Source organism: Gouania willdenowi, chromosome 6, assembly GCF_900634775.1.
Source record: "Gouania willdenowi chromosome 6, fGouWil2.1, whole genome shotgun sequence".
In the NCBI taxonomy this organism is placed as follows: domain Eukaryota; kingdom Metazoa; phylum Chordata; class Actinopteri; order Blenniiformes; family Gobiesocidae; genus Gouania; species Gouania willdenowi.
The window spans coordinates 6,695,644-6,721,479 of NC_041049.1; the positions used below are offsets into that span (position 1 = coordinate 6,695,644).

Here is a 25,836-nt window from a genome sequence, read left to right on the forward strand (position 1 = left end):
AATCGGTACTAAATAAATCTGTACTAAATAAATCGGTACTAAATAAATCGGTACTAAATAAATCGGTACTAAATAAATCGGTGCTAAATAAATCGGTGCTAAATAAATCGGTACTAAATAAATCGGTACTAAATAAATCTGTACTAAATAAATCTGTACTAAATAAATCGGTACTAAATATATCGGTACTAAATATATCGGTACTAAATAAATCGCTGCTAAATAAATCACTGCTAAATAAATCGGTGCTAAATAAATCGGTGCTAAATAAATCGGTGCTAAATAAATCGGTGCTAAATAAATCGGTACTAAATAAATCGGTGCTAAATAAATCGGTACTAAATAAATCGGTACTAAATAAATCTGTACTAAATAAATCTGTACTAAATAAATCGGTGTAAAAAGAACATATTTGAATGTTTAATTAAACATAAAGTAGTGTAACGTTGCATCTTTCACTTCTGAAATAGTGTAAAAACTATTGTTACATCTCGGGATGTCCCGATACAACTTTTTCATTTCTGATATGATACCGGTATTTGCTGCCTTGCGTATCATCGATACCGATATTGATCCGATATCAGCATGAATCATACTTTCTTTTTTTTTTTTATTAATTCTTTTTTTTCTCTTTAATAACGAAAACAATAGTCAGCAACAGTGGGTATGAGAAAAACTGACCCATTAAATATTAACCAATTTGTTACATATATTTTAACCTTCAATATAATATATGTAACAGTAACATTACAGTATTCTACGATTGAATAAAATAAATAAAAAATTAATTGGGTAAAAAAACGGACAATCAGGAAATTTGAATCCGATATTTGTTTTCAGGTTAACATCAGACCGATATTTGATATTGTATCGGGACACCCCTAGTTACATCTATATAAGGCACATTATGTTCAGTTGTTTAACTTTGAGGAAAGATTCTGAACTGTTGAATTTCCTTCAGAACTCAAAGTTTTTTTTGTTTGGGAGGTGAATAAAATGTGTTTTTATTCTGTTCCACAAAGCATGGACGCACAATGCTACAATTCACTTGTACATATGTTTTTTTATAATTACACTTATTCGATTGAATCCGATTGAAAACAACGATCTTCTTTTCTTGCATCGACCTCCAAATGTTCTCATTAATACATGAACTTATTCTTCTCATGTCTTTTGTGTAATTTATGTCAACATTTATCCTTCAATTAAAAGTAATATCTCTTTATATGTGGGCATCGCCATTTTGGAGATTAAGCCAATCAGCATGAGCATACCATTCAACGTCATTAACTTTAATATTTTCTGTCTGTGTTTTTTTTTTTACTAAAAAGTCTTCTGCTCTGATGATATTCTGTAATGAGTGACTTTTTAGGGATGGTCAATATTAGCTTTTTTTTGCTGATATCTGATATGTCAACATTGTCAAACCCTTAATTTTATGTCACATTATGTATATATAACATGTTAAACCTACTTTTAATGTGATTCCCCAGTCATTCAACTCCAGAAATGCAAAAAAATGCATTTTAATTTTTCATTTCTTTTATAATTTTGTCTCAAACAGCAACACATTGGTTTTTCAATATTTGTGAAAAACCGATATTACATTTTAATCACCAATGTCGGCTGATGATATCGCCAATCTCTACTTATTTATTTTGTATTTATCACTTTTGTATCTTTTGCAGTGGAAATGATCAGAAATTCCCAAAATCAGAATTTCAATTTCACTCAGTTTACCATCGAGGAAATTGAACATTTCAAAATAAAACGCAGCTCAGATGCAGGGTTATTTCATCATTTTTATTTTTATTTTTTAAAATAAGGATAGAAACACACAAATTAACAACAAAGTAAACATCTTGATATGAAACGATTAAAAATAAAAATAAATAAATAAATAAATAAAGGCGACTGCATGACCTTTATTTTTCCTTATAGAAGAATATTATTAATGCTCTTTATTTACTGTCCTTATAAATATAAATACACGCATTTCTGGGCTTAAAGGAGTGAACTATGATTTGAATTATTATAATTATTATAATTAAAGCAGTGGTTTGTTTGACCTACATTATGATGATCACAAACGCATTCATGCGGGTCGGTCATTGAACGTAACGCGAAGGCATTTCCAATCCCTGTACCTTCACCGTAAACCGAAATGTTTCGATATAAAAGGTCGCATTAAAGGATAAAGAGACTCTCTTTGGATCCGCAGGCGTTCGTGAGAGGACGGTGAGTGTTTGTTTTTCATATTTCATCCTTTACTTCGGCTTCATCCCCCGCAACGTCGTCATATCTTTAGAGACGCGTTGACGAACAATCGCCAGACTCGGTTAGAAAATCATGCACTTTTCAATTATTCTACATTTCATTCTAACAATGTCCACTAAGTGTTAATAGAACACAATCACCAGTTAAAGTATTGTCAACGATTAATTTCGGTGTATATATATTAAAGCAAGCATTCACATTTATGTAAATATTTAGATTATTTTGCACCCTCGTGATGTGAATTCTTCAGGTCAAAGGTTGCGTTGCCAAGAAAGGATTACGGATAAAACATATAAACACATCAACAAATACTGGTTCCTATATTCATATTTAGACCGCCGTATAATTGCAAGAATATTCATGGTTCACGTGAACGCGCACATTTGTTGATTTAAATAATTTTGGGCATCTATATCATTAAAATACTCTAAATGTCGTAAATTGTGAAAGAGGTTTGGCACGTGTCTCAAACGGGACGGATGGACCACCTTATAGGAAAGCTGGTGAAATGGTAAATCACATTATAATAACCACAGCCATGGAACTAATATTTGTGACATTTATTTGATTAATTTGTATTATGTCTGTACATTTGAAGGTATAAAAACACACTGTGGCTGTAGATCGCAAACAGCAGTCATTATTCATCCAGGGTTTAGGGCTGATATGAGGATTTTTCCAGATGAAATCTGATTATAGATTCATGATGACAGTCCAAATCTATTCTTAAAGTCTGCACCACACATATTATAGCTCAAAACTATAATAAATAATACATTTTTAAATATATATATATGATTAAAAACTACACCCAAAGCCTTGATTTACAGGTCATATTTTATTCTGAAATGTAAAACGAGACCTCTGTGTCGAGTTGAAATCATGACAAAACCTCAGAAATACATAACATGTTTCACTCATTGCATCCATCACAGAAACAAATGTATTTTGTTTTGCAAATAAGAAACATACCTATTAAACAGTGTGTCGTTGGCTTTCCAAGACTTAGCATTGCAATGATTGTCACGTTGAACTTAAGCTTTTCTTTTCTTTTTTTTTTTTTTTTTTCAAACAATCCTTAAATCTTTACCTTTGCTCAGTTTTAGTTACACTTTTCCATGTAATTTTAAATTAACTACAAATGGGTTAAAAAGCAAAGCCTTGCAGTATCATGACCCAAACAAAGATGTAGAGTAAAGAAATAGTAGATTATTTAATGTTTATGTAGGTCTTCGTTAATATAATTGTGTGATTTAGCATTTAACTGTGTAAAATGAGACCTCTGTGTCCAGTTAAAATCATGACAAAACCTCTCAACGTGTGTATTTTGTTTTGCAAATAAGAAATATACCTATTAAACAAACGCAGCATGATTAAGAAATGGAAAAAGCTTTATTTGAATTTGAAATTTTTTCTAATTTTAATTTTATTTCGGCGGTCTTCACAACCAAAAAAAAGTACAGAAACAAACAACAGTCAATTGTCCAGTTGTTCAGCCGAAAGGGTGTAGGACGGTTGAAGCAAAGCTTATATATACACCTACCCTATCACAACAAAACAAAACAAGGTTTTAACATATTACTGTTTTACGTACACACATATACATACATACACATAAATGTTAATGATATGTACATAATAATATTTATTTCATTTTTACGACACAAATTTCATCAATTAAATTTAGAGTGGCAAGACATAAATTCATAAAAACCTTTTATTATGTTTAAGTATTAATATATTTTATATACATGTATATTATTGCTGTCCTAGGTAAAAATGTTCTTTTTTATACTTCCTAACAATATATGATTTAAAAAGCTTTTTTAACTGGTTTATGTTGGTGCTTTTATTTTATTTCATTCTGTCATACTTATTTCAGTAAGTATAATTTGTGTAGCGACTTGTAATACCAAAAAAAAAAAAATAAAAAAAAAAATCTATATATAAAAGGACACAATAAAAACAACATAAAAATAAACACTGATTGGAATTGAATAAAAAGTTACTTATTGCACAGATATGAGTTGGTAGTTATTTACACATATAAAGAAGCACGTCTTTATTCACACAAAAATAATCCTTCAAATTCAAGTTTACTGGCATGTGTGTGTGAATCTGTGATTCAAAATAGTTTGAATTATTCAAGTATTAAAAAAAAAACAAAAATAATGAAAACATTTGTGGGTGAAAATTGTTAGTTTTTAGCATTAATTTAACTCTGTTTACTTAGCGAGGAGCTTTAAAGACTCATTCAGTCACTACATGCCTCAAGGCTGTTGTAGAAGCTCATAATAAACTCTCTTCTCACCACTAAACTGGTACGACTCTGGAAATCTGATAGGAGGAAAGGATGTATCAAGTTTGGTGTTTCAACCGGAATATTCAAATATCACCCCTTCAAAATAAAAGATAGCTAGATAGATAGATTTTTATTGTCATTGTACAAAGTAATACAACACATTTTTTTAGCAGTTTGGAATGGTGATATGACACATAAAGATATAACAAAAATATCGTATTAAATTAAATTAAAAGCATGACTAAATATCTTAATCGTTCCGGTCATAAAATGTTTTAATTTCTGTGTTTATGTAGGTTGTGAATGAACTGTGGTTTGTCATGAATTTCCCAAAAATATTTGACCGTCACTTAGTTCAAGTAAAGATGTTCAGGACGAAGAGTACGATTAGACAAAATCGCAAATAAATGCAAAAATTAATTTAAGTACATGTACGTGCAATAGTTCCTTTTGGAAACTCAAAGTGCTCCAACACATTTAGTGCTTGACTTTGTTTATTTATAATTCTAAAAAATTTTTTTACTCTTTTTTATATTTATAAACCAAACATGGAATAAAAGTCAGTGCCAGGTTGACTAATGCCCTAGGGCTGTTGAAATATATGTCACTAGTGTATTACAAAAATAAAAAATAAAACACACACAAACTAAAACCCCATACATTTTATTTTACTTTAAAAAATAATATTTTTGTATTTATATATTTATGTATTTATTTTATTCTATTTTCATTTTATTTTTATCAATTTATTTTATTTTTTATTCATTTTTATGTTTCAACTAATGTTAAAATCACCAAAATGTACAGTTTCAATTTGGATTTTTATACTACATTCTTAGCCCAGTCATTGCATTAAATTAAACACATTTGTTAGATCATTTTATTCCCTGAAGTAGTTGAAATGAACTGTTTGCACCGACAGGAGGAGTTTGTAGGTGTTTTATTATGAAGGGTGGTACAGGAAGTCGTGTGTGTGTGTTTGTGTGTCACTTGTCTGTTGGTGCAGCGACATGCAGCAGTGAGACAAGCAGCTGATGGTCCTGCCAGTGCTAAAAATAATCAACTTATTCCTCCATTTCTTTTTTTTTTTTTCTGTTAGGTTTTTTATCAGAAGAATTTCAAAACAAAGGAATGAACTTCTGCCATTAAGGAATATAACTTTTATCCTGAGGTAAGAATAATTTAGTCCTACTAACATTTGACCATGTGACTCTTCTGTTTACTGTCAGATTACTGGTGTTTTTACATTTATTTAACTGAATTTAAATCGTTCTTTAAAAGTATGTTTCATATGGTGACACTTTCAAAGTAAAAGTCTTGATGAGGAATAAAAACAAATTGTCATCTTCTAAGTTTTTTTCTAACTAAATTAATTTTACCAGCTAAGAATATAATTTTTAAGCGTGTATATATAATTTGTAAGCATGTATTTATAATTTTTAAGCTCTATGTGTGTAAGAAAGCTTAGCGTGCAGTTTGCTTTCCAAGAATTAGCATTGCAATGGTTGTCATGTTGAAGTTTTTTTTTGTAGTTTAAGTTTTTATTTTATTTAGTAAAAGTTCTTAACTGCCCGTAAATCTTAATGTTTGCTTGGTTTTTGTTACACTTTCCATGTAACTAAATCACTACAAATGGGTTAAAAAAAAAAGAAAACCCTTGAGGTATCTTGACCCAAACAAAGATGGCCGACAAAGCAAGCTAGCGCCGTGTCTACCGTCTTCAGTTTTTCCAAAATAAAGTAGACAACAATTAAATAGTTGTTTACATTAAAATATATTACTCTGTGAATGTTTATGTAGGTCTTTCTTAATATATTTGTGATAAAAAAAAATGTTTCTTAAAGTGCTTTCTATGTTAGTTTTTGAATTAGCATTCAACCGTGTTAGCTAAACTCAATTACAATATCTTAGAAGGGTATTATACGTACACAGCTTATTGATGCTAATATACAAGGTGTAGAGTAAACCAATAAAATAAATACATATGTGACATTATTTATGTGATATTAGCATTTTGAAAAGATACAATAACATTAAATTAATGGTGAAAAAAAGCATCCAATCACTACTGTTAGATCAAATTAAAGGCTGTTTGTGTTTGTGCTCCTCAGATTGGTTGACGGCTCGTGTGACGTGGTCGTGGTGGCATGGCCTGGTCGTTTTGCGGTAACAATAAGGACATCAATGCCTACAGTGTTGAAAAAGGCGTTCTCAACAACGGATGCTTTGTGGACGCCCTCAACCTGGTTCCTCATGTCTTCCTCCTCTTCATCACCTTCCCCATCCTGTTCATCGGTAGGTCAAGGTTTTTACTCTAAGTTCAGTCAAAACTCATTGTTGTTTTTTTTTTCTAACGAAAGAAACAATTGAAAAGTTGATCATGAATGCCAACATATTACATACATATAATGTTATTGTGTCAGGTTGGGGAAGTCAAAGCTCCAAAGTTCAGATTCATCACAACACATGGCTTCACTTCCCCGGACACAACATGAGGTGGATCCTCACCTTCCTGCTCCTGTTTGTCCACGTCTGCGAGTTCGCGGAGGGCATCGTCTCCAGCAAGTAAGTTCCATTCGTTGTTGTTCATGAGAAATGTTTCAAGAATAACTTAACCCCTGCTTTCTGCTGACTTGCCACGAGGAGGGAAATTCAAAAAATGCCTTGATTATTAGCATTACTGCTGTATGATACCGATATTGCAGCCTTTGCCTATCGGCCAATACCGATATTGATCCGATACGATATCAGCAGGAATCATACATACTTTTTTTTCTTCTTCTTTTTTTTCAGTGTGTTAGTAAAGAGTGGTGCTGGCAGTCGCTTGCAGGCTAGATCATCAGGCTATAAACGAAAATTCAAGATTCAATGTAATTAGAAAAGGAGTCCGTTTCCATGGAAATAAATTCTATGAGGAGATTTTTCCATTGGTTTATGCTTAACGATTTTTTATGTTTCCAATTCACTAATATTGTTTTTTTTTTGCTATGGCAAGTGCCGCAAGGATGGATTGCGATTGGTTTGCTGGAATATGAAGCATAGTCAGGTCTCCTAACAGACATAGATTTGGAGATAGAGGAACCCTGCAGTCCAAAATGGAGGACAGTTTTTCAGTGATTAGAAACCAAAACTGTTGAACTGGCAAACAAAGCCATGCGGCATGTAAATATGAATCAGCTGTTCCCTGGGTGCACTGAGAGCAGATGTCTGTTGGGGAGAAGCCCATTTTATGCATTTTCTGTTGGGTAATATGGGATCTGTGGAGGACCTTGTATTGAATTACCTGAAGATTTGTGTTTTTAGTCATCTTAAAAGTATTACAACAAATCTCTGTCCAGAAATCGGTGTTCGTGGTGATTGAGAGTTCAGCTTCCCATTTAGTGATTGGTAAGTGATTAGAGTTAGTGTTCAAGAGTGCTCTGTATATTTTTGAGAGTTTTTTTGTTTTTGTTGAGATTTTTTTCATATCTATGGCCAGTTCTGAAGGTTGCAAGGTGATTAAATCTATTGCCGTATTTTTCTTAATTGTTTCTGTTACTTGTAAGTACTGAAGAAAATACTTTTATTTTTATTGAATGTTTGGGTTGGATTGTTATATGTCCTGAGCTTATCATTTTCGAAGAGGTCTTGGAGATGAATAATTCCGCTCTCTTCTCATGTTTTTAGATAGAGCAGTGTTTTTCTGTTTCTAAAGTCGGGGTTGTGCCAGATTGGAGACTGCATGCTCGTTTTTAATTGAACATTTGTAATGTCCAGGGCTTTCCACCACGCAGTCAGGGTGGAGGCAATCAGTGGGTTTTTTAAGCAGTTATGACGTTTGAGGGTCGCAGTGATAAAAGGGAGGCAAGGCAAGGCAAATTTATTTGTATAACGCACTTCATACACAAGGCAACTCAATGTGCTTTACATGATAAAACATTCAACTGTTTAAAATCAACAAGAACATTTAAAATCATCAGTAAAATCAATTAAAATCATTAACAAACATGTTACATCAACAACATGACCAAAAATCTCTCTCTCAATCATACGCAGTAGAGAAAAAAAGTGCCTTTAACTTTGATTTAAAAATGTTCACATGTGATGCCGACTTCAGCTCTGCTGGCAGTTTGGTCCACTTATTTGCAGCATAACAACTAAATGCAGCATCACCATGTTTACTGTGAGCTCTGGGCTCCATTATCAGACCTGTGTCCATAGATCTGAGAGACCTGCTGGGTTCATACCTGACTAACATCTCACTGATGTATTCTGGACCAAACCCATTCACAGATTTATACACCAGCAGCAGAACTTTAAAGTCTATTCTGAGGCTGACTGGGAGCCAGTGTAAAGACTTTAAAACTGGACTAATGTGCTCTGACCTTTTTGTTCTGGTTAAGACCTGACCTGCAGTGTTCTGAACCAGCTGTAGCTGTTTGATGCTCTTTTGGGGGATTCCTGTCAGAAGACCATTACAATAGTCCAGTCTGCTGGAGATAAAAGCATGGACCAGTTTCTCCTGATCTTTTTGAGTCATTAAACCTTTCACTCTGGAGATGTTCTTTAGGTGGTAGAAGCTGTTTTTGTGATAGATTTGATCTGACTGCTGAATGTAAGATCTCAGTCAATCAGAACACCAAGGTTTTTGACTTGGTCTTTAGCTTTTAAAGATTGAGACTCAAGATACTTGTTCCTTGTTACCAAAGACAATCACCTCCATCTTGTCATGGTTTAGTTGAAGGAAGTTTTCACTCATCCAGCAGTTTACTTTTTCTAAGCAGTCACACAACACCTCAATGGGAGTCATCTGGGTTCAGTGATAGATATAGTTGTGTGTCATCTGCGTAGCTCTGATCATCAACCTTACAGTTCTGTAAAATTTGTCCGAAAGGAAGCATATAAAGTCTAAACAGAAGGGGTCCAAGAACAGAGCCCTGAGGAACCCCACAGCACATTGGTAATCTGTCAGATTCAAAGTTTCCAATGCTTACAAAATAACTTTGCTCCTCCAAGTATGACTTAAACCATTGCATTACTTTTCCATTTAGTCCAACCCGTGTGTGCAACAAAATTGTATGATCTACAGTGTCAAATGCAACACTTAGATCCAATAGAATGAGAACAGATACTTTTCCGGAATCAGTGTTCAACCTTATGTCATTGATCACTTTGATAAGAGCAGTTTCAGTGCTGTGATGAGAACGAAAACCTGACTGAAATTTAACAAATATTTTGTTGAATGTTAAGAATTGACTCAGTTGGTTGAAGACCACCTTCTCAATGATCTTGGCCATGAATGGAAGGTTGCTGATTGGTCTATAGTTAGCCAGTATAGAGGTTTCACAGCAGCTACTTTCAGGGATTTTGGTACGGTGCCTGATTGGAATGAACAGTTAATTATCTGACACAAATCAGTGACAATTGACTTTACAACAGTTTTAAAGAAGTTTGAGGGTATTGTGTCAAGGCAACACTTTGATGAATACAGCTGCTGAACAGTTTCCTCTATTGTTTTTGGGTTCACTGTAATAAACTCTAACATTGTAATTGACTCATCCCTCAGTGGTTGAAGCTGTTCAAGCTTTTTGTTATTTTGCTGGTTTGTTCTGATGTTTTACCTTATTGATTGTATTTTTTCATTGAAATATACAGCAAATTCATTGCATTTTCCAGCTGACAGTAATTCAGGGGCTATCTGATCTGGGGGGGTTGTGAGCTTTTCAATTACAGAAAAACAATGTGCGAGAGTTGTTGACATTTTTGGCAATAATTTCAAAAAAGTATTGCTGCCTTGCTTTGAACAAGCCATCATTGAATTTTCACAGACTTATTTTGTATAGTTTTAGATGAATTTGGAGTTTTGTTGATCTCCATTTACGCTCAGCTCTTCTACAGTCAGATTTCAAATTCTGCATTATCTCAGTCCTCCTCCAAGGTTTTTTCTGTGTGTTTGGTTTTCTCTTAGTTTTGATTGGAGCCACTACATTTATGACATTACTGACTTTTGTATTAAACTCATCCAGAAGATCATCAACTGTTTCAGCACTCAATGTTGGTGTCATTGCTATGGCTTCCATAAACTGTGCACTTGTGTTGTCATTTATGTACCTTTTCTTTAAACACAGAAGTAAGGGGAACAGATGTTACAGTCTCTAGGTCAGAAAAGACACAGAAATGATCAGATAGAGCTAAGTCTCTTACATCAACAGCAGAGATATCAACACCTTTAGAGATAACCAGATCCAAAGTGTGACCTTGAGTGTGTGTCGGACCAGTCACATGTTGTATAAGACCAAAAGTGTCCATTAAAGCATACAGTTCTTTGGCAGTATTGTCTATGTTATTGTCTACATGAATATTCAAGTCACCTGTTATTATTAAAAAGTTGTATTCAGTGCATACAACTGACAGCAGTTCAGCAAACTCATCCATGAATTCTCTATAAATGACTAAAAACAGAACTCTTGAATCACCCTTCAATAAGAATGACATAAATTCAAAGGAGATAAAATCACCAAATGTTATTTCTTTGCACTGAAATATTGATTTAAAAATGGCAGCAACTCCACCACCTTTCCTGCAAGTACGACACTTATTGAAATAAATAAAGTCTTGTGGTGCACTTTCATTGAGAACAGTATTACTGATACCATCATTCAACCACGTTTCATCAAGAAATAAAAAGTCCAAGTGATGTGTCAAAATAATATCATTAATTAGTAGTGACTTGTTAACAAGAGATCTAACATTAAGAAGAGCTAATTTTAGTCTTTACTGGAAACACTGGTGGACTTTTTGGATGACATGTTATAGGAGTCAAATTTTTATCTCTATTAAGCTTTTTTTTTTTTTTTAATTTCACAATTTTACTTGTATTACCTGTCACCACAGGAATTAGAGAACTCCATGAAGCCCTGACTTTTTCTGGTTGTTCCTAAAAATAGAGGTATTGCAGTCCGGACCCAGCACACAATATTTAGATTTATATTCTCTATCACATTACATACATTGTTTTTATGTTTGAGTCAGTATTAATATATTTATATAATATACATATATATTAGGCTGTTGCTATTGGTCCGGAACCCAGACCTCAGACAATCCTGACTATAGTTTTGGCTCAGTAAGCCGAATGCCGGTAGTTTGGTCACTGCCGGACCCGTGTCCTTCTAGCTATAGTTTTGTCAGTTTTATTTTAGCCCTATTCCTAACCCTAACTCTATCCCTAACTTTAATCCTAACCCAGGAAATACCCCAATATGTTTTTTTTTTCTTTAAATATATTTTAAAAAGTGGAATTTGCCATCTTAAACAAAACAGCTCACCCAAGAAATACCCTATAAAGTTTCATTTTTTTGTGTATGTATTTATAAAGGTGTAATTTGTACTTTCAACAAGTGTATGATATCTATGAAAATGTGCTCATGAACAGGAGCAGCAGCCATAAGCTCCACTCTAAACCTCATGTGTAGCGTGGAGTGTTGGCGATCGCAACAGTGGCTCCTCTATCCACCTATCAAAGATTGTCATTTGGTTAGATACCTATCTTCTTAATTGAATTTTATTATTTTTTGGAACATGTAAACAGAATATCATAACAAACAAAGAAAAAAAACACGATTCTAAACACAATTTTGCAATTCAGTCTACATTTGTGAAAAGGAGATGGACGAAGTATATACGTAATTAATCACATCTCTATTCATAAATTCCTTTTTTGTTAATTAACTTGCTTTTCTTTATAATAACTACGTCATTTAATTTTTGGCCTAAACATATATGACATACAGTCAGTAAATATGTGCCTCTTAGATGCTTATAACACTAAAGCTTCTTACATATGTATTCTTTGACTCTTTTGCAGTAATAAGTGGTTAAGTTAACCAAACCTAATGTGCAAAGATGTTTAAACTCACTTTCATGGCACTCCTATGGTGAACTGCGGTGCAGTTCACACCTACGCAGGCCAGACAATGGTCCCCCATGGTTTCACACATGCACAGAGCTGGTTAGGAACGGCCCTGGTTGCCATTGTGAGGACACCTTAAGACGAACCATAAAACCAGGGGGGACAGAGTGTTTTCTGTTGTTGGCCCTAAGCTGTGAAACGCTCTGCCCCTCCACGTCCAAACCGCCCCCAACGTGGAGCGTTTTAAATCTCGTCTTAAGACCCACTTTTATTCTCTGGCTTTTCGCACTACGTAAGTTGTGTGGTCCCCTGTGTCTTTTTATATATTTCATTGTTCTTATTTATGTTATTTTTTTTAATTTAAATCACTTTTATTTCTATTTATAGTTTCTTGTAATGTGTTTTTATTTCTAATTATTGTTTTATACACATTTAGTGGTGGAGCTCATTTGCATTGTTTTGGTTTTATTGTTGTAATGATCTCATGTGCAGCACTTTGGAAACATTTTGTTGGTTGTTTAAATGTGTTTAATAAATAAAGTGGATTGGATTGGATGATGGGCCATGGCTGCAGTGGTGTTGTCTGTCTCGTGGCTCTCAGTGATGGTGAATATCTTCTGTTGTTTTGCTGGACTGGGGGCTCTGTCTCAGCGCCCTGTACCCACGGTCTGTGTCCTGCTCCTGGTGCAGACGGCTCCTTGTGATGTGTCCTTAGCTAGATCCTCTGTACCCAGCCATGTGCCATTTCCCTCATTTTAACCTGTGTGTCTGTGTGCGGTGGGCGGGGTTTATAAATAAAAAGTGATTGATTGATTGATTGATTGATTTAGATTTTGGAAGCCAAGATGAAAGACAGTGATGTCATAGCTGAATTTAGATTTTGGAACCCAAGATCAAAGGCAGTTGATTTCATAGCCAATCCAGGATTTGGAACCCAAGATGAAAGGCAGTAAAGTCTTAGCACACTGGAAAGAGAAGGAGTCCGTTGAAGTCTAGTCACTTGGGCGTTAATGCTTCTTACCTTGGTTGCTTACTGTTGTAAAACTATACAGACGAAGAAGAAGTAGAAGTCAATTCATTATAGTTGTAAGAACTTGTTATAAAATTAACTACATTTCCTCTTTTGAACTTTAAAAATGGCAAATACACCAAAGAAAATAGTTTCTTTTGCTGACTTAGAAAGGCCTGGACCTTCATCCAACAAAGAGCAGCCGCCACGAGCCACTTTGAACCGATTCGTCCTTCAAAGGAAAGACAAAGAAATCTCAAAACTCAAACTCTCACTGGATTGGACAAGAAAAGAATTGCTGGAGAAAACCCTGCAGTTGGAGGAGAAGCTGCAGGAAGGACAACCTGACTGCAGGCTTCAAAGCTATGAAGAAGAAATTAACATGCTCAGATTTTCACTGGAGGAGACAAATCAGAGTTTATATGAACAGTGGAATGTGTGGGAGACAGAGAAGGATCATTTGCTGCATGGCATTCTTCAGTTGAACAACCTGCATGAGCAGCAGGAGCGGTTTTTTGTTCATCAGCATAATGAGGATGTAAAGACCATCCATGACAGAGAAGTTGAGTTCCAAGAGAAGAAAAGTCTTCTTGATGAACATCTCCAGAGAAACACAGAATTGAGAAATGCTCTCAAGAAGGCAGAGAATGACTCAATAATCCAGAGAGACCAGTACAACCAACTGGTGGAGGAGAAGGCCACAGCTTTGACGATGATTGAGGCATTACAGGAAGCGGACTGTCTTAAAGAGAGACTACACCAACTTCAAGTGACCCAGCTACAGACCGCCCTGGATGAAGCTCAGACACAACTTCAAGCCCAAAAGTGGTCTGAGCACACCATGACCATTTCCACCCCGATGGCTGTCCTTCAAACACAGAAAGACACACCCCAGCAGGAGGAGGAGGAAGCTCCAAAGATGAAATCACCATGGAAACGCTTCAAGTGCTGGTTTAAAAGCTTAAGAGCCGCATCATAAAAAGGAGTCGATTAGAGGCAAAGATAATGATTCTTGGAGGCCATTTGAAACATCTGCATTCAAAGTTCTACACTGACAATATACTGTATATGTATTAAAAATAAAAAATAAAAGTTGATTAAAAAATTTAAAATGTGAGAAATTTCTGTAAAAAAAAAAACAACTAAGGATGATATGTGGAGCATTTTCTCTTACACTGAACACTTCTTTTTCTCCACCTTTGTTTGAATGATGATGCTTTAAAATGTCCCTGAGATGATTTATTCTTGTAATTGGCGCTAAATAAATGAAGATTAATTGAAAAGTTTAAATATGAAATTTTATTGCGGCCTTTGTGTCTTTCTTGTGTCAGTCGCAAGTCTGAATAAATGCAGAGTTTTGTCTTAAACATAAAAAACCTTAAGCTAAACATACAAATCACTCAAATAACACCATCAACGCTGTTGATCTGATAATGTTTGTTTCATTTATTCAAGGCAAGGCAAATTTATTTGTATAGCGCATTTCATACTCAAGGCAACTCAATGTGCTTTACATGATAAAACATTCAATTGTTTAAAATTAATAAAAACATTTAAAATCATCAGTAAAATCAATTAAAATCATCAGTAAAATCATCATGACATCAACAACATGACTACAAATCTCTCTCAATCATATGCAGTAGAGAAAAAAAGTGCCTTTAACTTTGATTTAAAAATGTTCACATTGGATGCTGACTTCAGCTCTGCTGGCAGTTTGTTCCACTTCTTTGCAGCATAACAACTAAAAGCAGCATCACCATGTTTACTGTGAGCTCTGGGCTCCATTATCAGACCTGTGTCCATAGATCTGAGAGACCTGCTGGGACATACCTAACTAACATCTCACTGATGTATTCTGGACCAAACCCATTCACAGATTTATACACCAGCAGCAGAACTTTAAAGTCTATTCTGAGGCTGACTGGGAGCCAGTGTAAAGACTTTAAAACTGGACTAATGTGCTCTGACCTTTTTGTTCTGGTTAAGACCTGACCTGCAGTGTTCTGAACCAGCTGTAGCTGTTTGATGCTCTTTTGGGGGATTCCTGTCAGAAGACCATTACAATAGTCCAGTCTGCTGGAGATAAAAGCATGGACCAGTTTCTCCTGATCTTTTTGAGTCATTAAACCTTTCACTCTGGACATGTTCTTTAGGTGGTAGAAGCTGTTTTTGTGATAGATTTGATCTGACTGCTGAATGTAAGATCTCAGTCAATCAGAACACCAAGGTTTTTGACTTGGTCTTTAGCTTTTAAAGATCGAGACTCAAGATACTTGCTGACAGCGGTCCTCTTTTCCTTGTTACCAAAGACAATCACCTCCATCTTGTCATGGTTTAGTTGAAGGAAGTTTTCACTCATCCAGCAGTTTACTTTTGCTAAGCAGTCACACAACACCTCAATGGGACCATAGTCATCTGGGTTCAGTGATAGATATAGTTGTGTGTCATCTGCGTAGCTCTGATAATCAACCTTACAGTTCTGTAAAATTTGTCCTAAAGGAAGCATGTAAAGGTTAAACAGAAGGGGTCCAAGAACAGATCCCTGAGCAACCCCACAGGACATTGGTAATCTGTCAGATTCAAAGTTTCCAATGCTTACAAAATAGCTTCGCTCCTCCAAGTATGACTTAAACCATTGCATTACTTTTCCATTTAGTCCAACCCATGTTTGCAATCTGTGCAACAAAATTGTATGATCTACAGTGTCAAATGCAGCACTTAGATCCAACAGAATGAGAACAGATACTTTTCCTGAATCAGTGTTCAACCTTATGTCATTGATCACTTTGATAAGAGCAGTTTCAGTGCTGTGATGAGAACCAAAACCTGACTGAAATTTATCAAATATTTTGTTGAATGTTAAGAATTGACTCAGTTGGTTGAAGACCACCTTCTCAATGATCTTGGCCATGAATGGATGTTGCTGATTGGTCTATAGTTAGCCAGTATAGAGGCATCCAGTGTTCTCTTTTTTAACAGAGGTTTCACAGCAGCTACTTTCAGGGATTTTGGTACGGTGCCTGATTGGAATGAGCAGTTAATTATCTGACACAAATCAGTGACAATTGACTTTACAACAGTTTTAAAGAAGTTTGAGGGTATTGTGTCAAGGCAACATGTTGATGGATTCAGCTGCTGAACAGTCTCCTCTATTGTTTTTGGGTTCACTGTAATAAACTCTAACATTGTAGTTGACTCATCCCTCAGTGGTTGAAGCTGTTCCTGCTTTTTGTGATTTTGCTGGTTTGTTCTGATGTTTGACCTTATTGATTGTATTTTTTCATTGAAATATACAGCAAATTCATTGCATTTTCCAGCTGACAGTAATTCAGGGGCTATCTGATCTGGGGGGTTGTGAGCTTTTCAATTACAGAAAACAATGTGCGAGAGTTGTTGACATTTTTGGCAATAATTTCAGAAAAGTATTGCTGCCTTGCTTTGAACAAGGCAGTTCACTCTTATCTCGTGTCATGTTACATGTCAACTGCAGTCTTTCTCAGAGGCATCTGCTGATCACTTTGAAAACTTACAAGGACACATCAATAAAAAATAAATTAAATCAAACCATATTATTTTAAAAAAGAAGACTAAATGAACTTGCTGGATTTATTACAATACTGTTGGTTGATACTTGAAAACATTACATAAGGATATTTCATTTGTTGCCGCACATGACATGTACATTATATTAATATTATATTATTATAAATATTATAAAATGAATCAATTACCTTTTAAATACAAAATATAGTGTGGTATTATTTAGATTTATATTCTCTATCACATTACATACATTGTTTTTTTTGTTTGAGTCAGTATTAATATATTTATACCATTATATACATATATATTAGGCTGTTGCTATTGGTCTGGACCCAGACCTCAGACAATCCTGACTATAGTTTTGGCTCAGTAAGCCGAATGCCGGTAGTTTGGTCACTGCCGGACCCGTGTCCTTCTAGCTATAGTTTTGTCAGTTTTATTTTAGCCCTATTCCTAACCCTAACTCTATCCCTAACTTTAATCCTAACCCAGGAAATACCCTAAAATGTTTCTTTTTTTTTCTCGTATTTATGTATTTTTAAAAGTGGAATTTGCCGTGTTAAATATGTTAAAATGAAAAGAAAAAAAAACAGCTCACTCAAGAAATACCCTATAATGTTTCATTTTTTCATATATGTATTTATAAAGGTGTAATTCGTACTTTCAACAAGTGTATGATATCTATGAAAATGTGCTCACGAACAGGAGCAGCAGCCATAAGCTCCACTCTAAACCTCATGTGTAGCGTGGAGTGTTGGCGATCGCAACAGTGGCTCCTCTATCCACCTATCAAAGATTGTCATTTGATTAGATACCTATCTTCTTAATTGAATTTGATTTTTTTTTATTTATATTTTTGGAACATGGAAACAATATCACAACAAACAAAGAAAAAAAAACGGGATTCTAAACACAATTTTTCAATTCAGTCTACATTTGTGAAAAGGAGATGGACGAAGTATATACGTAATTAATCACATCTCTATCCATAATTTCCTTTTTTGTTAATTAACTTGCTTCTCTTTATAATAACTACTTCATTTAATTTTTGGCCTAAACATATATGACATACAGTCAGTAAATATGTGCCTCTTAGATGCTTATAACACTAAAGCTTCTTACATATGTATTCTTTGACTCTTTTGCAGTAATAAGTGGTTAAGTTAACCAAACCTAATGTGCAAAGATGTTTAAACTCACTTTCATGGCACTCCTATGGTGAACTGCGTTGCAGTTCACACCTACGCAGGCCAGACAATGGTCCCCCATGGTTTCACACATGCACAGAGCTGGTTAGGAACGGCCCTGGTTGCCATTGTGAGTACACCTTAAGACGAACCATAAAACCAGGGGGGACAGAGTGTTTTCTGTTGTTGGCCCTAAGCTGTGAAACGCTCTGCCCCTCCACGTCCAAACCGCCCCCAACGTGGAGCGTTTTAAATCTCGTCTTAAGACCCACTTTTATTCTCTGGCTTTTCGCACTACGTAAGTTGTGTGGTCCCCTGTGTCTTTTTATATATTTCATTGTTCTTATTTATGTTATTTTTTTTTAATTTAAATCACTTTTATTTCTATTTATAGTTTCTTGTAATGTGTTTTTATTTCTAATTATTGTTTTATACGCATTTAGTGGTGGAGCTCATTTGCATTGTTTTGGTTTTATTGTTGTAATGATCTCATGTGCAGCACTTTGGAAACATTTTGTTGGTTGTTTAAATGTGTTTAATAAATAAAGTGGATTGGATTGGATGATGGGCCATGGCTGCAGTGGTGTTGTCTGTCTCGTGGCTCTCAGTGATGGTGAATATCTTCTGTTGTTTTGCTGGACTGGGGGCTCTGTCTCAGCGCCCTGTACCCACGGTCTGTGTCCTGCTCCTGGTGCAGACGGCTCCTTGTGATGTGTCCTTAGCTAGATCCTCTGTACCCAGCCATGTGCCATTTCCCTCATTTTAACCTGTGTGTCTGTGTGCGGTGGGCGGGGTTTATAAATAAAAAGTGATTGATTGATTGATTGATTTAGATTTTGGAACCCAAGATGAAAGACAGTGATGTCATAGCTGAATTTAGATTTTGGAACCCAAGATCAAAGGCAGTTGATTTCATAGCCAATCCAGGATTTGGAACCCAAGATGAAAGGCAGTAAAGTCTTAGAACACTGGAAAGAGAAGGAGTCCGTTGAAGTCTAGTCACTTGGGCGTTAATGCTTCTTACCTTGGTTGCTTACTGTTGTAAAACTATACAGACGAAGAAGAAGTAGAAGTCAATTCATTATAGTTGTAAGAACTTGTTATAAAATTAACTACATTTCCTCTTTTGAACTTTAAAAATGGCAAATACACCAAAGAAAATAGTTTCTTTTGCTGACTTAGAAAGGCCTGGACCTCATCCAACAAGAGCAGCCGCCACGAGCCACTTTGAACCGATTCGTCCTTCAAAGGAAAGACAAAGAAATCTCAAAACTCAAACTCTCACTGGATTGGACAAGAAAAGAATTGCTGGAGAAAACCCTGCAGTTGGAGGAGAAGCTGCAGGAAGGACAACCTGACTGCAGGCTTCAAAGCTATGAAGAAGAAATTACATGCTCAGATTTTCACTGGAGGAGACAAATCAGAGTTTATATGAACAGTGGAATGTGTGGGAGACAGAGAAGGATCATTTGCTGCATGGCATTCTTCAGTTGAACAACCTGCTTGAGCAGCAGGAGCGGTTTTTTGTTCATCAGCATAATGAGGATGTAAAGACCATCCATGACAGAGAAGTTGAGTTCCAAGAGAAGAAAAGTCTTATTGATGAACATCTCCAGAGAAACACAGAATTGAGAAATGCTCTCAAGAAGGCAGAGAATGACTCAATAATCCAGAGAGACCAGTACAACCAACTGGTGGAGGAGAAGGCCACAGCTTTGACGATAATTGAGGCATTACAGGAAGCGGACTGTCTTAAAGAGAGACTACACCAACTTCAAGTGACCCAGCTACAGACCGCCCTGGATGAAGCTCAGACACAACTTCAAGCCCAAAAGTGGTCTGAGCACACCATGACCATTTCCACCCCGATGGCTGTCCTTCAAACACAGAAAGACACACCCCAGCAGGAGGAGGAGGAAGCTCCAAAGATGAAATCACCATGGAAACGCTTCAAGTGCTGGTTTAAAAGCTTAAGAGCCACATCATAAAAAGGAGTCGATTAGAGGCAAAGATAATGATTCTTGGAGGTCATTTGAAACATCTGCATTCAAAGTTCTACACTGACAATATACTGTATATGTATTAAAAATAAAAAATAAAAGTTGATTAAAAAATTTAAAATGTGAGAAATTTCTGTAAAAAAAAAACAACTAAGGATGATATGTGGAGCCTTTTCTCTTACACTGAACACTTCTTTTTCTCCACCTTTGTTTGAATGATGATGCTTTAAAACATCCCTGAGATGATTTATTCTTGTAATTGGCGCTAAATAAATGAAGATTAATTGAAAAGTTTAAATATGTAATTTTATTGCGGCCTTAGTGTCTTTCTTGTGTCAGTCGCAAGTCTGAATAAATGCAGAGTTTTGTCTTAAACATAAAAAACCTTAAGCTAAACATACAAATCACTCAAATAACACCATCAACGCTGTTGATCTGATAATGTTTGTTTCATTTATTCAGTTCACTCTTATCTCGTGTCATGTTACATGTCAACTGCAGTCTTTCTCAGAGGCATCTGCTGATCACTTTGAAAACTTACAAGGACACATCAATAATAAATAAATTAAACCAAACCATATTATTTTAAAAAGAAGACTAAATGAACTTGCTGGATTTATTACGATACTGTTGGTTGATACTTGAAAACATTACATAAGGATATTTCATTTGTTGCCGCACATGACATGTACATAATATTAATTTATATTATTATAAATATTATAAAATGAATCAATTACCTTTTAAATACAAAATATAGTGTGGTATTATTTAGATTTATATTCTCTATCACATTACATACATTGTTTTTTTGTTTGAGTCAGTATTAATATATTTATACCATTATATACATATATATTAGGCTGTTGCTATTGGTCTGGACCCAGACCTCAGACAATCCTGACTATAGTTTTGGCTCAGTAAGCCGAATGCCGGTAGTTTGGTCACTGCCGGACCCGTGTCCTTCTAGCTATAGTTTTGTCAGTTTTATTTTAGCCCTATTCCTAACCCTAACTCTATCCCTAACTTTAATCCTAACCCAGGAAATACCCTAAAATGTTTCTTTTTTTTCTCGTATTTATGTATTTTTAAAAGTGGAATTTGCCGTGTTAAATATGTTAAAATGAAAAGAAAAAAAAACAGCTCACTCAAGAAATACCCTATAATGTTTCATTTTTTCATATATGTATTTATAAAGGTGTAATTTGTACTTTCAACAAGTGTATGATATCTATGAAAATGTGCTCACGAACAGGAGCAGCAGCCATAAGCTCCACTCTAAACCTCATGTGTAGCGTGGAGTGTTGGCGATCGCAACAGTGGCTCCTCTATCCACCTATCAAAGATTGTCATTTGATTAGATACCTATCTTCTTAATTGAATTTGATTTTTTTTTTTATTTATATTTTTGGAACATGGAAACAATATCACAACAAACAAAGAAAAAAAAAACGGGATTCTAAACACAATTTTTCAATTCAGTCTACATTTGTGAAAAGGAGATGGACGAAGTATATACGTAATTAATCACATCTCTATCCATAATTTCCTTTTTTGTTAATTAACTTGCTTCTCTTTATAATAACTACTTCATTTAATTTTGGCCTAAACATATATGACATACAGTCAGTAAATATGTGCCTCTTAGATGCTTATAACACTAAAGCTTCTTACATATGTATTCTTTGACTCTTTTGCAGTAATAAGTGGTTAAGTTAACCAAACCTAATGTGCAAAGATGTTTAAACTCACTTTCATGGCACTCCTATGGTGAACTGCGGTGCAGTTCACACCTACGCAGGCCAGACAATGGTCCCCCATGGTTTCACACATGCACAGAGCTGGTTAGGAACGGCCCTGGTTGCCATTGTGAGTACACCTTAAGACGAACCATAAAACCAGGGGGGACAGAGTGTTTTCTGTTGTTGGCCCTAAGCTGTGAAACGCTCTGCCCCTCCACGTCCAAACCGCCCCCAACGTGGAGCGTTTTAAATCTCGTCTTAAGACCCACTTTTATTCTCTGGCTTTTCGCACTACGTAAGTTGTGTGGTCCCCTGTGTCTTTTATATATTTCATTGTTCTTATTTATGTTATTTTTTTTTAATTTAAATCACTTTTATTTCTATTTATAGTTTCTTGTAATGTGTTTTTATTTCTAATTATTGTTTTATACACATTTAGTGGTGGAGCTCATTTGCATTGTTTTGGTTTTATTGTTGTAATGATCTCATGTGCAGCACTTTGGAAACATTTTGTTGGTTGTTTAAATGTGTTTAATAAATAAGTGGATTGGATTGGATGATGGGCCATGACTGCAGTGGTGTTGTCTGTCTCGTGGCTCTCAGTGATGGTGAATATCTTCTGTTGTTTTGCTGGACTGGGGGCTCTGTCTCAGCGCCCTGTACCCACGGTCTGTGTCCTGCTCCTGGTGCAGACGGCTCCTTGTGATGTGTCCTTAGCTAGATCCTCTGTACCCAGCCATGTGCCATTTCCCTCATTTTAACCTGTGTGTCTGTGTGCGGTGGGCGGGGTTTATAAATAAAAAGTGATTGATTGATTGATTGATTTAGATTTTGGAACCCAAGATGAAAGACAGTGATGTCATAGCTGAATTTAGATTTTGGAACCCAAGATCAAAGGCAGTTGATTTCATAGCCAATCCAGGATTTGGAACCCAAGATGAAAGGCAGTAAAGTCTTAGCACACTGGAAGAGAAGGAGTCCGTTGAAGTCTAGTCACTTGGGCGTTAATTGCTTCTTACCTTGGTTGCTTACTGTTGTAAAACTATACAGACGAAGAAGAAGTAGAAGTCAATTCATTATAGTTGTAAGAACTTGTTATAAAATTAACTACATTTCCTCTTTTGAACTTTAAAAATGGCAAATACACCAAAGAAAATAGTTTCTTTTGCTGACTTAGAAAGGCCTGGACCTTCATCCAACAAAGAGCAGCCGCCACGAGCCACTTTGAACCGATTCGTCCTTCAAAGGAAAGACAAAGAAATCTCAAAACTCAAACTCTCACTGGATTGGACAAGAAAAGAATTGCTGGAGAAAACCCTGCAGTTGGAGGAGAAGCTGCAGGAAGGACAACCTGACTGCAGGCTTCAAAGCTATGAAGAAGAAATTAACATGCTCAGATTTTCACTGGAGGAGACAAATCAGAGTTTATATGAACAGTGGAATGTGTGGGAGACAGAGAAGGATCATTTGCTGCATGGCATTCTTCAGTTGAACAACCTGCTTGAGCTGCAGGAGCGGTTTTTTGTTCATCAGCATATGAGGATGTAAAGACCATCCATGACAGAGAAGTTGAGTTCCAAGAGAAGAAAAGTCTTATTGATGAACATCTCCAGAGAAACACAGAATTGAGAAATGCTCTCAAGAAGGCAGAGAATGACTCAATAATCCAGAGAGACCAGTACAACCAACTGGTGGAGGAGAAGGCCACAGCTTTGACGATAATTGAGGCATTACAGGAAGCGGACTGTCTTAAAGAGAGACTACAACCAACTTCAAGTGACCCAGCTACAGACCGCCCTGGATGAAGCTCAGACACAACTCAAGCCCAAGAGTGGTCTGAGCACACCATGACCATTTCCACCCCGATGGCTGTCCTTCAAACACAGAAAGACACACCCCAGCAGGAGGAGGAGGAAGCTCCAAAGATGAAATCACCATGGAAACGCTTCAAGTGCTGGTTTAAAAGCTTAAGAGCCGCATCATAAAAAGGAGTCGATTAGAGGCAAAGATAATGATTCTTGGAGGTCATTTGAAACATCTGCATTCAAAGTTCTACACTGACAATATACTGTATATGTATTAAAAATAAAAAATAAAAGTTGATTAAAAAATTTAAAATGTGAGAAATTTCTGTAAAAAAAAAAACAACTAAGGATGATATGTGGAGCATTTTCTCTTACACTGAACACTTCTTTTTCTCCACCTTTGTTTGAATGATGATGCTTTAAAATGTCCCTGAGATGATTTATTCTTGTAATTGGCGCTAAATAAATGAAGATTAATTGAAAAGTTTAAATATGAAATTTTATTGCGGCCTTTGTGTCTTTCTTGTGTCAGTCGCAAGTCTGAATAAATGCAGAGTTTTGTCTTAAACATAAAAAACCTTAAGCTAAACATACAAATCACTCAAATAACACCATCAACGCTGTTGATCTGATAATGTTTGTTTCATTTATTCAAGGCAAGGCAAATTTATTTGTATAGCGCATTTCATACTCAAGGCAACTCAATGTGCTTTACATGATAAAACATTCAATTGTTTAAAATTAATAAAAACATTTAAAATCATCAGTAAAATCAATTAAAATCATCAGTAAAATCATCATGACATCAACAACATGACTACAAATCTCTCTCAATCATATGCAGTAGAGAAAAAAAGTGCCTTTAACTTTGATTTAAAAATGTTCACATTGGATGCTGACTTCAGCTCTGCTGGCAGTTTGTTCCACTTCTTTGCAGCATAACAACTAAAAGCAGCATCACCATGTTTACTGTGAGCTCTGGGCTCCATTATCAGACCTGTGTCCATAGATCTGAGAGACCTGCTGGGTTCATACCTGACTAACATCTCACTGATGTATTCTGGACCAAACCCATTCACAGATTTATACACCAGCAGCAGAACTTTAAAGTCTATTCTGAGGCTGACTGGGAGCCAGTGTAAAGACTTTAAAACTGGAGTAATGTGTTCTGACCTCTTTGTTCTGGTTAAGACCCGAGCTGCAGCGTTCTGAAGCAGCTGTAGCTGTTTGATGCTCTTTTGGGGGATTCCTGTCAGAAGACCATTACAATAGTCCAGTCTGCTGGAGATAAAAGCATGGACCAGTTTCTCCTGATCTTTCTGAGCCATTAAACCTTTCACTCTGGAGATGTTCTTTAGGTGGTAGAAGGCTGTTTTTGTGATAGATTTGATCTGACTGCTGAATGTAAGATCTCAGTCAATCAGAACACCAATGTTTTTGACTTGGTCTTTAGCTTTTAAAGATTGAGACTCAAGATACTTGTTCCTTGTTACCAAAGACAATCACCTCCATCTTGTCATGGTTTAGTTGAAGGAAGTTTTCACTCATCCAGCAGTTTACTTTTGCTAAGCAGTCACACAACACCTCAGTGGGACCATAGTCATCTGGGTTCAGTGATAGATATAGTTGTGTGTCATCTGCGTAGCTCTGATAATCAACCTTACACTTCTGTAAAATTTGTCCTAAAGGAAGCATATAAAGGCTAAACAGAAGGGGTCCAAGAACAGATCCCTGAGGAAGCCCACAGGACATTGGTAATCTGTCAGATTCAAAGTTTCCAATGCTTACAAAATAGCTTCGCTCCTCCAAGTATGACTTAAACCATTGCATTACTTTTCCATTTAGTCCAACCCATGTTTGCAATCTGTGCAACAAAATTGTATGATCTACAGTGTCAAATGCAGCACTTAGATCCAACAGAATGAGAACAGATACTTTTCCTGAATCAGTGTTCAACCTTATGTCATTGATCACTTTGATCAGAGCAGTTTCAGTGCTGTGATGAGAACGAAAACCTGACTGAAATTTATCAAATATTTTGTTGAATGTTAAGAATTGACTCAGTTGGTTGAAGACC

At 35.7% G+C, this 25,836-nt stretch overlaps 1 protein-coding gene across 5 annotated transcripts in view; it reads left to right on the forward strand.

Annotated features, from left to right (window-relative positions):
• Positions 1-2,103: 2,103 nt before the first annotated feature.
• abcc9 (ATP-binding cassette, sub-family C (CFTR/MRP), member 9) overlaps positions 2,104-25,836 on the forward strand; it is a 99,709-nt gene continuing 75,976 nt past the window's right edge. For all 5 annotated transcript variants that reach the window (XR_003674200.1, XR_003674201.1, XR_003674202.1 and 2 more), the window contains exons 1-4: positions 2,104-2,238; positions 5,679-5,750; positions 6,691-6,874; positions 7,003-7,144. Coding sequence is in view for 2 of the 5 variants with exons in the window: in XM_028448628.1 (XP_028304429.1) it covers positions 6,727-6,874; positions 7,003-7,144 (290 nt within the window). In the remaining 3 variants the exon portion in view is untranslated. The remainder of the gene's footprint in view (positions 2,239-5,678; positions 5,751-6,690; positions 6,875-7,002; positions 7,145-25,836) is intronic.